This window comes from Hypanus sabinus, chromosome 10 (assembly GCF_030144855.1).
Source record: "Hypanus sabinus isolate sHypSab1 chromosome 10, sHypSab1.hap1, whole genome shotgun sequence".
In the NCBI taxonomy this organism is placed as follows: Eukaryota; Metazoa; Chordata; class Chondrichthyes; order Myliobatiformes; family Dasyatidae; genus Hypanus; species Hypanus sabinus.
In genome coordinates, this window is record NC_082715.1 from 100,824,404 (window position 1) to 100,836,847 (window position 12,444).

A 12,444-nucleotide genomic window follows, 5' to 3' on the forward strand; every position below is an offset into this window, starting at 1 on the left:
CAAGGAAAGCCTCATCCTGGGAACAGATGTGACAGATGAAGGAACTAGGAAAAGGGAATGAGATTTTACAGGAGATGGGGTGGGAAGAGCTTTGGTCAAGATAGTCTTGGGAATTGGTGGGTTTATAAAAGATATCAGTAGACAGACTGTGTCCAGTGATGGCATATTGAGAAAGGGGAGGGAGGTGTCAGAAATGGGCAGAGTGAAATTAATGGCAGAGTGGCAGTTGATGAAATTGACAAACTCAGCATGGGTGCATGTAGCAATGCAGTTGTCAATGTAGTGCAGAAAGAGATTCTTTTTGACTAATGTAGATCACAGTTAATTTTGTGCATCAGATATTATTTGCCTGCACATCAAAACAAATTTGATGTTCCAATTAGCAGCTCCTCTCCGTATTAGCTGATCTAATTTGGCAATAATGATGGCACTATAATTTGTCCTGCAGGTTGGAGGGGGCGGTGGAATTTCTACCCCCATTTGCTATACAGTGATGTGTATAGGATATGCACGTTTGGATATTGAGTGAGAAGAAACTCCGTGTTCTGGGGTTGTTCACATATGAAGAATGGCATCTTCACTTATGTAGACAAATGTCCCATGTAATTGACTACTTTGTGCAGGAGGAATGCTGATGAGAAGTTTAGTGGTGAAGACTGTCTTCCCCACTATCAGGTTTTGTGTACAGTTGGATGTTACTCCTATACTTTATAAATTCACTTTTGTTTTTCAAATGTTACATAGTATTATAAAGGGAGGCATGGAGGGAGCAATCGATTATTATCCAGTGAATCTGACATGATTAAAGGGGATGTAGGAACCAGGGCCTTAGTGAGTCAGAAGGGAGCACAACAAACATTGCCTGGTGAGCTAGATGTTGAATCACTGGGATTTCCAAGTAATTGAATTGTGGATTGTCTGAGTTTACTGCATTGGCAATACAAAACACCTTTAAACTGCATTTTCACTTTCAGCAGCCTTGAACTGGATGTAGTTGTGACTGTTATTCCTCTAAAATCACTTTGACAAATTAACTCCTATTATTCCTTGTGATTCTACAAATACTTAAGAAAGGTTGGATAACTGAGGGAGCTCCTGCAGATTGAGTTTAGATTTAGTTGGGAACTGACATATCATCAGTGTTAGGAAAGTTATTGGAGAAAATTCTGAAGAACAGGTACTGACCATTTGTCAACTGATCTAGATTAGGAAGCTCATTATGCATCTCTTAGTTAATCGAAGTTCACACTTTATTGTCTCTGCACAAACAACAACTATGTTGACCACAGGTCAATAACTTAGAGGATGAATTCTACTGTTCCCTCTGTACCAATACTCATTCTTACTACTTTTCTGATTTATAACACTGAAGCAGGGAATTTCTGTTGGCCAAATGATTGGTCCTCCTTCTCGCAGCCTCTGCCAAGGGGCTTCTTCCTCACAATGGTGAATCTCCAGAGTTACTGCTATTTTGTATCTGAAAATCTCTGCTTTTATATTCATTCCTTGCCATTTCAAATGTTGCCTTTCAATGTTATTGGCTTTGGGTCATCTGACAGACCTGTAACACCTTATTGGCTCTGGTCTAAGCCAGCATCCATTTATTGCTCTTCTTCCACAAGTGACAACTGGCAACTTGTAATTTATGGTTCTTTGTTCTCTTGACCTCTGGTTCAAACCAGTAACCAGCTTGAATCACTCTGGGCAGACACTGCCTCCACCATTCACAAACCTGCTTGTTATATCTAACCAAAGAATACCTCACAAATAACTTCTTGTTTGGAGTTATTTACAACTTCTTATCTCTAGTTCAGCAGATTACCTGGAACATCATTGTGTCTACTTTAAAACCAAGAAATACCAGTTTACAAAATAAAGGGCATAGAGCAATTTCACAAAATGGCAGCCTCCATTCCTTCAACCTCATGGCAAGAACAAAGACGACTGGTTTGTCTGCTTCCACTGTCCTTGACCCATTCATGTTCAATATTTTAATCCATATTTTAATTCCTCCAAGTCCAACTCAAGATACATGTTCTTTTGAAAAGACAGTGATTGATTAGGCATATCAGCATGGTTTTGTGAGGAGACAGTTCTGCCTTACCATTTCTTTTGAGGAGATGCGGATTGATGAAGAAAGTGTTTTTGATGTTGTCCATATGGACTTTAAGATAACTGACCAGCTGGTAAAATGGGCTGAAAAATGGCAGGCAGAATTAATGCAGACAAATGAGAGCAATTGAACTTTAGATAGACAAACTAGAGTAGGACATAAACAATGAACGGTAGGGAACTGAGAGGTGAGTTAAACAAGAGACATCTGAGAATGCCAATCCATAATTCCTTGAAAGTCGCATCACAGGTAGATAGGGTGGTAAAAGAGTTTATGGTGCAGGGTCTTAAAGGGAGTTTTTGGTACATTGGTCTTCATATGTCAAGGTGTCAGGACTTTGAGCACAGAGTTGGGATGTTATGTTGAGGTTGTACAAGATGGTGAGGCCAAGTTGTTGCCTCCTACCTACAGGGAAAGATTTTAATAAACTTGAAGGGGTGCAAGAATTATAGTTCTCTGAGTTATAGGGAAAGGTTGAATAGATTAGGACTTTAGCAGCTTTGGAGAAAAAGGGGAGATTTGAATTTACAGTCTCTCCTTCCCTCCAGGTTGAGTGAGACTAGAATTAGAGGCTGTAGGTTTAGAGTGAAAGGTGAAATTTTCAAAGCAAATCTGAGGGAAAACCTTTTCATTTGGAGGGTGGTGTGAGTATGGACCAACTGACCATTTAAGGGAAGTTGGATGAAGGGGGTTTGGAGGGATTTGGTCCAAGTGCAGGTAAATGGGATTAGGCAGATTGCATAAACATGAATTAGATGCGCCAAGGTGTCTGTTTTCTGCTGTCATACTCCCATGACTATATTTCAGTTTTGGTACTTTTCATATATGTATATTCCTGTCCTCATTTATCATCCTGTGAAATGTAGTTATAATGTCCTTTGTCCCGGTCTGCTGCTTGAGAGAAGATGGTGTCAGGCATAGAAAATGAGACTTGCTGAGGGTACATATCACTGGATCTTTGTGGGTAGTAGGATAGAGGTGAGTTAAGGGTCCACATTGAAGGTGTTAGCATCATCCCCAACTTCAAATCCTGAGTCAAAGGAATTTTATTTTCTTCTTTTGAATTCTGTGAGCCAGAAAGTCCTAAGTTGGCCCTTTTGTTCAAGCTTACCAATGGATACAGAGGCCAGTTGAACTAGTCCCCCACAGTCCTCTTCTATTAGATTTCTTCTTCAACGCCTTATTGCTTCCACTTACCCACTCCCAGCTTCTTTCTTTATTCCCCTCCTCCACCTACCCACTTTCCCCTTCACCTGGTCTCCACTATCACCTGCCAGCTTGTACTCCTTCTTCTTCCACCCCTCCTCCAATCACCTTCTGGTTTCTGTCCCCCTCCCTTTCAGTCCTGATGAAGGTTCTTGACCCAAAATGTCAACTGTTTATTCCTCTCTGATGTTGCCTGATCTACTGAGTTCCTCCAGCGTATTGCTTGTGTTGCTCAGGATTCCCACCATTTGTGTCATTGAATGATTCAAGGCTAATGATTGTTTTTTTTTTGACCACATAGCATTGAGCGTAATGAGTGGTGCAGTGCATCCTGAAGTAGAAAATTTGGACTGACTCCTTCAGAATAGTTTGATGCTGAAAAAGAATCATATGGGGAGAATATAATCAGTTTTCACCCCAATTGTTGAAAGTAACGGGAAATTCCCTATACCTTGAACTGTAGTTTGCGGGTTGCTTTCAAAGACCATCTTTATACATCTTTTGCATCTTTATACTTTAAAATGAGATATCAGCTTTAAATTTTGCCCACGTTTGCTTTTGAAATGTGTGCTTCAGGTTGCCGGATAACAATTACCTAGGATCCCACACGTTGCATATGCTACTCTAAGTGTCTTGCATCCTTGGTTAAATTTCACTTACTGTGATATAACTGGCTTTTATTATGTAAGACTGTTTCTCATCTTCCATTTAGTTACTAGGATGTGGCTACAAATCACTTCTTGTTGTGAAAGCTGAGATCAGATATGTTTGTGGTAAAGAGGCCAATTGCATGGGATTGTCTAATCCACTTATAAACTGTCTGAAAGCCTCTCTGTAAATTTCACTTCTTAACCTCAAGTTACCCTGTGATCAATGTTACCCTCTGTTTCAATGCCTATTTACAGCTGTCTAATATGGCTCGCTTTTCAAATGCTTCCTCATCCAGGATTGTAATCACAGAAAAACACCATAAAAGATTATAAACCATTGATTAAAACTGAATATGACCACCTTGGTCATAACATACAGTGCCTATAAAAAGTGTTCACCCTCCAGGAAGTTTTCATGTTTTATTGATTTTCAACATTGATTCACAGTGGATTTAATTTGGCTTTTTTTGACACTGATCAACTGAAAAAATACTTGTGTCAAAGTGAAAACAGATCTCTAACAAAGTGATCTAAATTAATTACAAATATCAAACACAAAATAATTGATTGCATAAGTATTTACCCCTTCAGGTCAGTATTTAATAGATGCACCTTTGGCAGCAATTACAGCCTTGAGTCTGTGGGTAGTTCTCTATAAGCTTTGCACATCTGGACACTGCAATTTTTCCCCATTCTTTACAAAACTGTTCAAGCTCTGTCAGATTGCATGCGGATCATGAGTGAACAACTCTTTTCCAGTCCAGCCACAACTTCACAATTGGATTGAGGACTGGCCTCTGACTTTGGCCATGAGTTTTTTTTCAACAGTGGCTTTCTCTTTTCCACTCTCCCATAAAGCTGCAACTGGTGAAGCATCTGGGCAACAGTCAGAAAGGCAGCCTCTCCCAGCTCAACCTCTGAAGCTTGTAACTCCTCCAGAGTTGTCATAGGTCACTTGGTGGCCTCCCTCACAAGTTCCCTTCTTGTACCGTCATTAAAATTATGAAGACTGCCTGCTATATGCAGTTTTTAAGCTGTTCTATATTCTTTTCATTTCTTGATGATGGACTTAACTGTATTCCAAGGGATATTTAGTGGCTTGGAAATTTTCTTGCAGCCATCTCCTGACTTGTGCTTTTCAATAACCTTTTCATGGAGTCGCTTGAAGTGTTCTTTTGCCAGGATACTGACTAACCAGCAATTGGACTTTATAGCTACAGGTATAATTTTACTACAATCAATTGAAACACATGGTGATCTCCATTTAACTAATTATGTGACTTCTAAAACCAGTTGGCTGCACTAGTGATGATTTAGTGTGTCATATTAAAGGGGGTGAATACTTATGCAATCAACTATTTTGTGTTTTATATAGATAACTTTGTAGAGATATGTTTTCACTTTGACACCGAAGTATTTTTCTGTTGATCAGTGTCCCAAAAAAAGCCAAATTAAATCCTCTGTGATTCAATGTTATAAAACAATAAAACATGAGAACTTCCAAGGGGGTAGAGTACTTTTTATAGGCACTGTATGTGACGCATTTACTCATCAAGCTCACCGAAGAACCCTGTTCCATTGCTAAATAGGAATAATTTCTGTGTTAATTGTTGAGACTGTTTGTGTTGCAAAATGTCATGAATTTCACTATAATGAACAGTAATATCACCACACAATAAAGTTCTGGATGCATTACTGCAGTAATAATTCGAGCACTTTAAATCTCTGATAGCACACAAAGTCTGGAGTTTTCCCAATAACATGAGTCAAAATGGTAGAATTGGTGTTGCAACAGGTCCAATACTGATAATAGATCATTCACCTGAACATTTAACTCATTAGGTGCAAATGCAGTCTGGCGAGCTAAATACTTTTAATGTTTTGTTTCTTCAACATGCACACAGTTTTGGACTTGATTTTTTTTTAATTTTTCCTCACCTTTCTGGCCTTAACAAAAACTTATGAATTGATTATTTCTCAACAAAATCTAAATTCCACTGTTTACTAGCATCGTCTTAAGTAGAAACTTTTAAAGAGGAATTGAATTTATATTCAAGACAAAAAATATTAAGTTGGTAAATGAATTTATTATTGTTACGTGTACCAAGTTAAGGTAAAAAACTTGTCTTTCATACTGACTGTACAGATCATTTCATTACAACAGTGCATTGAGGTAAAACGATAACAGAATACTGAATGTGGGATGAAGCCAGAGCACCCAGATGAAACCCATGCATTCATGGGGAGGAGCATACAGACTCCTTTTAGGTGGTGTCCCAAGTTGTAAAAGTGTCCTGCTACCTGCCCACGATAGCTGCAAGCATCTGTTTTCTCTATCCTGCTCCACATGCGCAAGTCAGAAATGAGCAGGAGAGAACAGGTGGTTCTCGGGGAACTAGCTAGTAAAAGGCATGCAAAATTTAGCAAATGATGTACTGCTGGTAATGTGTTAAGCTTTTCATTTTAGAGTTTCACAAGTTAAAATACCTGGGTTTTTTTTGGTTAATTTTCTGAGAAAAATGTATGTTGAGGCTTTCGTTGAAAATAACTTTGTGGCTGTGATATACCAAAATAACTGATATATTTGTACAGACCTCCTTTAACTTTAGTAGTATTATGTACTGCTATTTTAATTAGACATTTATTTCCAGGCATTTGCTACAGTGGTTTGTGCTGCAGAAGGGAAGGATCCAGACAAAATAAATAACGGACAGGTGGATGATATTCTACAGTATCCTTTTTGTGCATTTTCTTGCCAGTAAACCATGGCAGTAAAGGTAACCTTTTAAAAATATATCCTTTTACATGACATATTTAATCATCTGGCATACTGCTTAAGAAACATTTCCTAGCAATTGGGTAATCCTGAAGATAGTTGCACTGCAAGAATTTACTATCATCACACTACCAAAGATACAGAAGTCATTATCCATCGTATTTCAGATGGCTTGTATTTGCCAGATGGAGTCCCTGTGCACGTGCAGATGTTCCAGCCTGTGCATTACAATTTCAGTTCTGTCTGCAAAGCAGTCAGATAGGTTTTCCTCACTTGAGATCCACTTGGAAAAAAGAAGCATTTAATCTTTGTTGTCCTAGTCTAGATTGGGCACTGATTGTAGAGTGATATGCTGGCCAAATGTACATCTCATATACTTCATACCAATCCAGTGGGTGCAGCCCAGCCCTTGATCATCTGAATTAAAGTAAATGTGCATAAGTGGACTCAACTAATTGCATTATGCAGCATTAAGTGTTTTTGCAAGTGGATGATATAAACCAGTGAGCACTGTCTTGACCACGTGGTATTAAACAGTGTGTTGCATAATCCTTAATAGGAAGGATTAACTGTGAGTCTTTTGGAATTGTTTAGTGGTGAAGGAAGATCTCAGGAAAGTAGAATTAGTTTTAATTCCATTGATTACTCTTACTGACTTCCCATTTCCCTCAAAGTTTAGAATCAGTGAAAATAACTGAAGAATATTCCTGTCACCTTTACCTTTACTGGTAATTGAGATAGTTTGCTTGTTGCTTGAAAAGATCAATTACTCAATACTCCAGCATAGGACATTGATTTTTGACTGGGTTTGTGTTTGAAATGCTGTGTGCTTAAGAGATCTGGACTAAATTTACCAAGTTATTTAGGATCCAGAAAGGTGGATGAACTACTCAAATGTTGGGTATCCTGGCCAATATTTATAATGGAGAGGGTCAAGAAGCCCAGAAATTCATGAAAGAGAATAGGAATGCCCTGAAACATCTACATTACAAAAGAGAAGGTGCTGGCGCTCTTAGAGTGCCTAAAGATGGTTAAATCTGTGATGTATGATGAAGTATATCCAGGACCGATGTGAGAAAGAAGAGGAGAAATTGCTGAAGCACTAACAGAGATTCTGCATCACTATATTAAATTAAAATTAAAGGAGGCGACCTTATCAAAGCAGGGGTGGTGAACCTATGGCACACATGCCCAAGATTGCCGTGAAAAAAATTTGTTGGTACGTGGCATGCAGTGCTGTCCCTTGATTCTATAAGCCCCAACCATAATAAAGATACAGTACATAATGATTATTTTTACAATCAAATGAAGCAGCGAATCATTTTTTAGAACCCTAGAGCAGTGAGATGTTTTCACAGGGAGCTACTCAAGCCAGCTTGGCCCCAGCTATATGGTTACCAGAACATGTGATGTAGGATGATACGTTTTGAAATCCTAGTGTACTTGTCAGTATGTGAATATTAAATGGTTGGGCCAATTGCCACTGGCTTCACTCTGCTTGTATTTTTTCTGCTGATATTTGTGGATGGACACTGAATATTTGGTGATAATAATGGTAAATGTGTGGTTTAGTGCTTCCAAGGATATTTATTTTCAATTGTATTTTTAAAATATTAATTTTTGAACAGGTTTACAGAAATGCTTCATTTATTTCAATCTGTTGTACTTTTAAGTTTAAAAAACTGAATATACGTAGATGAGCAACAGGACTCATCCTTTATCCTTTAAAAAATCCATTATTATTGTTATTAATTCATAAATGATAAATCTGCGCAAAATTACCATTTCATGCAAGAGCCCTTTTTAGGAGATTGTTGCCAATTTGGGCAAAAAAAACTTCACCCCATTATATAAAATCAGGAGGGGCATAGAGACACTAAATAGTTGAGTCTTTTTCCACAGCGTAGAGAAGTCTAAAACTAGAAGGCATAGGTTTAAAGTGAGAGTAGAAAGATTTAAAGGAGACCCGAGGGGCAAGTTTTTCCATGGAGTGGTAAATGAATGGACTGCCAAAGGCAATTGTAAAAGTGGGGGCAATTACAATGTGTGAAAGACATAAATACAAGTACATAGATAGGAAAGGTTTAGAAGACAAGAGGCAAAATGTAGGTTAATAGGAACAGCTTTAATAGACATCTCAGTTGGCATGGACTGGTTGGGCAAAATATGTCAGATAAACTTAAGTTAAATTTAAAGTGTTTTACATTATTTAAGGACTGTTTGTCATCTTCCATTTGGTTACCAGGATGTGAATATGAATCACTTCTTGTTATTGTGAAAACTGAAATCAGTTATGTACTGGAGTGTTTCTAATTGTGGTACAGAGGTTCATTTTCAGAGCATTGCCAGATCCACTTGTGTGCTCTCACTGCTCTCAGTTCTCTGCTTTGTAGGCCAAGCATACTTTCGTGTCTTATCCTGTGATCATCAGACTGATTCATTGTCTATCTGCAGTCAGGGCCAATGTTCTTAGCCGGGGATTGTAATTACAGAAACCCAATGATGGATAATAAAATACAACATTACATGGCATTTCAGTCACCATAGAACATCACATGATGCATTCATTCACGGTGCTAGCCCAAGCCTTGTTTATATTGCTGAATGAAAAATATTTGTCCATTAATTTATGGGAAGGACTCCATTATTTAAAAATGTGATTGGTAGGCTTCTAAATTCATGAATACTTGATTAATAAAGCAGCCAATAGTGCCTATAGTCTTTGGGTCACCTTGTAGTTATGTGAATAGACTGTTATAACATACAAGGTCTATGGTATTCTCCCACTAAAATGAGTAAAAAGTATTATTTCCAGTGGATCTTTTCCTGAGATCCTTCGCTATTCCTACCTCTTATCTCCAAGAAACAGTACATTATTCTTCTGCCTCAAGGAAATCAGATTCAATTTTTTTTCAAATGGGAATTAAATTTAAAATTTTACAAAGCCATGAGAAAGGAGCTGGTAAGTGGGAGTAATTGGCCAGTCTCTTCAAAGTCACTGCAATTAGTCTCTGTCCTGTGAGATTCAATAAAGAATGTAACAAAAATGAAATATGGAAAGTATTTAGTTATAGGATGGCAATCTTATGGTGATCTACAATTTATTGGATACCACCATAGTAACTTCTGAACCATGATTTCCTTGACTTATTTTCAGTGCTCGTTTTATTCGGGCAATTTCTGAGCTGGAATTCTTGGGCTTTATTAAGCCAACAAAACAGAAGACTGATCATGTAGCAAGGCTAACATGGGGTGGTTTCTGACTGTAGCTTTAAGTACTGAAAAGATTTCCTATTATTTAAAATATACCTATGCTAGACCTGGAGAATATGCTATGTTTGTACAAATTAATAAAGTGATTATTTCAAATATCGTTGGGCTTCAAAAGCAGTTTGTCTTCACACTAACAGGCAGCAAGGGCCAGGCATACATTGTTAGGTTTGCAAGACACCAATCTGCTGCAGAACTCTTTCTGCCTCCCTCTGAATTAATAGTACCAGGTAGCTAGGGAATTTTAGGCACCTATCGAAAATGCAATTACAGGTAAAAGCTACTACTTTAAAATTAGCTGCAGCATGAGTTTTTAATTGTGCAATTTATTCAGTGTGAATCCCAACCAAAGGTGCCTTGTGATGCAGTATACTTTCATAGACTATGCTCATCTTTGTATCTACTGAAAATGTGACTGTCATGAAATTGTCAACTACAATGCAGTACATAATAATAGAGGAAAAGTGTTAAGTGTGTGCCTTCAGGCTCTGTACCTTTTTCCTAGCAGTAGCAATGAGAAGGGGGCATGTCCTGGATACTACAGAGGCAATTCTCTGCAATTTACTTTGATACCGTACAGTAGTCCCCTCCCTCCCCCAACAATCCTATACCAGATGGTGATGCAGCCAGGTAGATAAATCTTACCATTATTCAGAACTGGTATGCTTCAGAAGCTCTGTGTAAAAGGTATAAGGAGCATACCCTCTAATAAACTATTCACCTCTCTATTCAAGGCCAAATTCTAATAATTTGCGAGTCATTGCTTGAGTCAGAGCAGATGCAAATAATTTTTATTCTTGAAATGACTAGCAAACTGATTGCTAGACTTCATGCAAATCTATGCCTTTTTATGACTTTGCTGTAAAACAATCATTTTAAAACTGTCCTAAAACACTTGAGTCTAATACTCTTAGATAATGTTTCAAAATAAGGGAGTTTAAATAAAGAGCATTTTTAAATATTCACAGGTTGGTTCTGATGAAAAGGTCAGAACCAGAAACATTTCCCTCCCTCATCCATTTTGTACTGCAACCTTTGTTTGTCCAATTAGCACTTTAAAGTAAACCAAGAAGTTCTGATCTGATGGCAAATTTTTAAATGGATGGGTGGGTATCTGATGATGCAACCTCAAAGCAATAGGGTAGATAATAGGCAGCTTCCTTAACTGTAGGAGATACATTGTAGTACTGAAACATGAGTATTACACAAATATATTTTGACATTAGAGCTAGAGCAATCCAAATTGCTGCTTAAATTTGCACCCCAGGTTGATGGGCCCAGCAGTCACTGGCAGATTACAACATCTAGCACAAAGCAATTATACTTTCAGCAAGTGCAGTATGGGGTGGGGGAGGGTGAAGAAGCATACTTTTCCATTACACTATAATATACCATTATAAATAAAATTAGGAAGATACAAATCAGTTAATACAGCTAAAATTGAGTAAAATCTGAGGAAAAATAATTCTTAAAACATGACATTTAACTTAGTATAAAGAAACAAACCTGTTTAATATTCTTTCTCCCCACCCCTTTGCAAAAAATTACACTACAGAATATAGATAAGTCTTAGAAAATAAAAACTTTAATCAGATTACAAGCTGAGGCCCACAGGATGATCAATTTAAATGGTGGTACTTGTGAAAAAAGGTTCAGATATTCTGTTGCCAAGTTTCTTTATTAAGAAAGGCTTAAACATTGTGCCTATATTGTTGATCAGAGGAAATTTTTGCAAGACTCTGAAGGTGGCAGGGTGAAGAACTAGCCTTTGCTGTTATCAGTATTGGAGCTGTTATTGATTTATGGATGGGACTGTAGCTCATATTGGCCTTTCAGCTTTTTTTCACGTTTTCACCCATTCTTCCTTGTTGCCAAATGGCAGGCTGAGCATTTGGGGTTTGATTTTCTTGTTTCTCCATGTGGGTGATCTGTTAGTTTTTGTTTGAGGAAGGGGGTTAAGAGTTCGTAGGTTTATTTTTCTTTTCATTGAGGGGTTTGGAGAGAAGATGGTCTTTCTTTCAACTGCTTCTATGGCTTCCTGATAAGTTGCATTCTGCATATATAGTTTAATAATAAAATGACCTTTATTAAATTTGAGTACAAAGATAATTAGTTTATTTCTTTTGGGAGGAATAGTTGAGTTTCAGCAGATGACAGTTCACAAGTTCATTTTGTATATGCACCCACTACATCATTCAGCAACTTTGTTAGTCAAAATCCCCCTCCATTTCCATTTGTTGAAGCTTTTGATCAAAAGTTAATCAAAAGTCCTATGGGAGAAAGCTTGAATTTTGGTGATATTTAGAATCAGATTTATCATCAAGTTTGATGACGTGAAATTTGTTTTGCAGCTATATAATAAAGTCTAAAATATCATGAACTAAAATAGTGCATAAAGAATGAGGTAGTGTTCATAATTTATTCAGATA

At 37.6% G+C, this 12,444-nt stretch overlaps 1 protein-coding gene across 2 annotated transcripts in view; it reads left to right on the top strand.

Moving 5' to 3' along the window:
• orc3 (origin recognition complex, subunit 3) overlaps nucleotides 1-10,118 on the top strand; it is a 68,232-nt gene extending 58,114 nt beyond the window's left edge. For both annotated transcript variants that reach the window (XM_059982395.1, XM_059982396.1), the window contains exons 19-20: nucleotides 6,621-6,700; nucleotides 9,903-10,118. In XM_059982395.1, the coding sequence (XP_059838378.1) occupies nucleotides 6,621-6,700; nucleotides 9,903-10,008 (186 nt within the window). In that variant the 3' untranslated portion in view covers nucleotides 10,009-10,118. The remainder of the gene's footprint in view (nucleotides 1-6,620; nucleotides 6,701-9,902) is intronic.
• The last annotated feature ends 2,326 nt before the right edge of the window (nucleotides 10,119-12,444 follow it).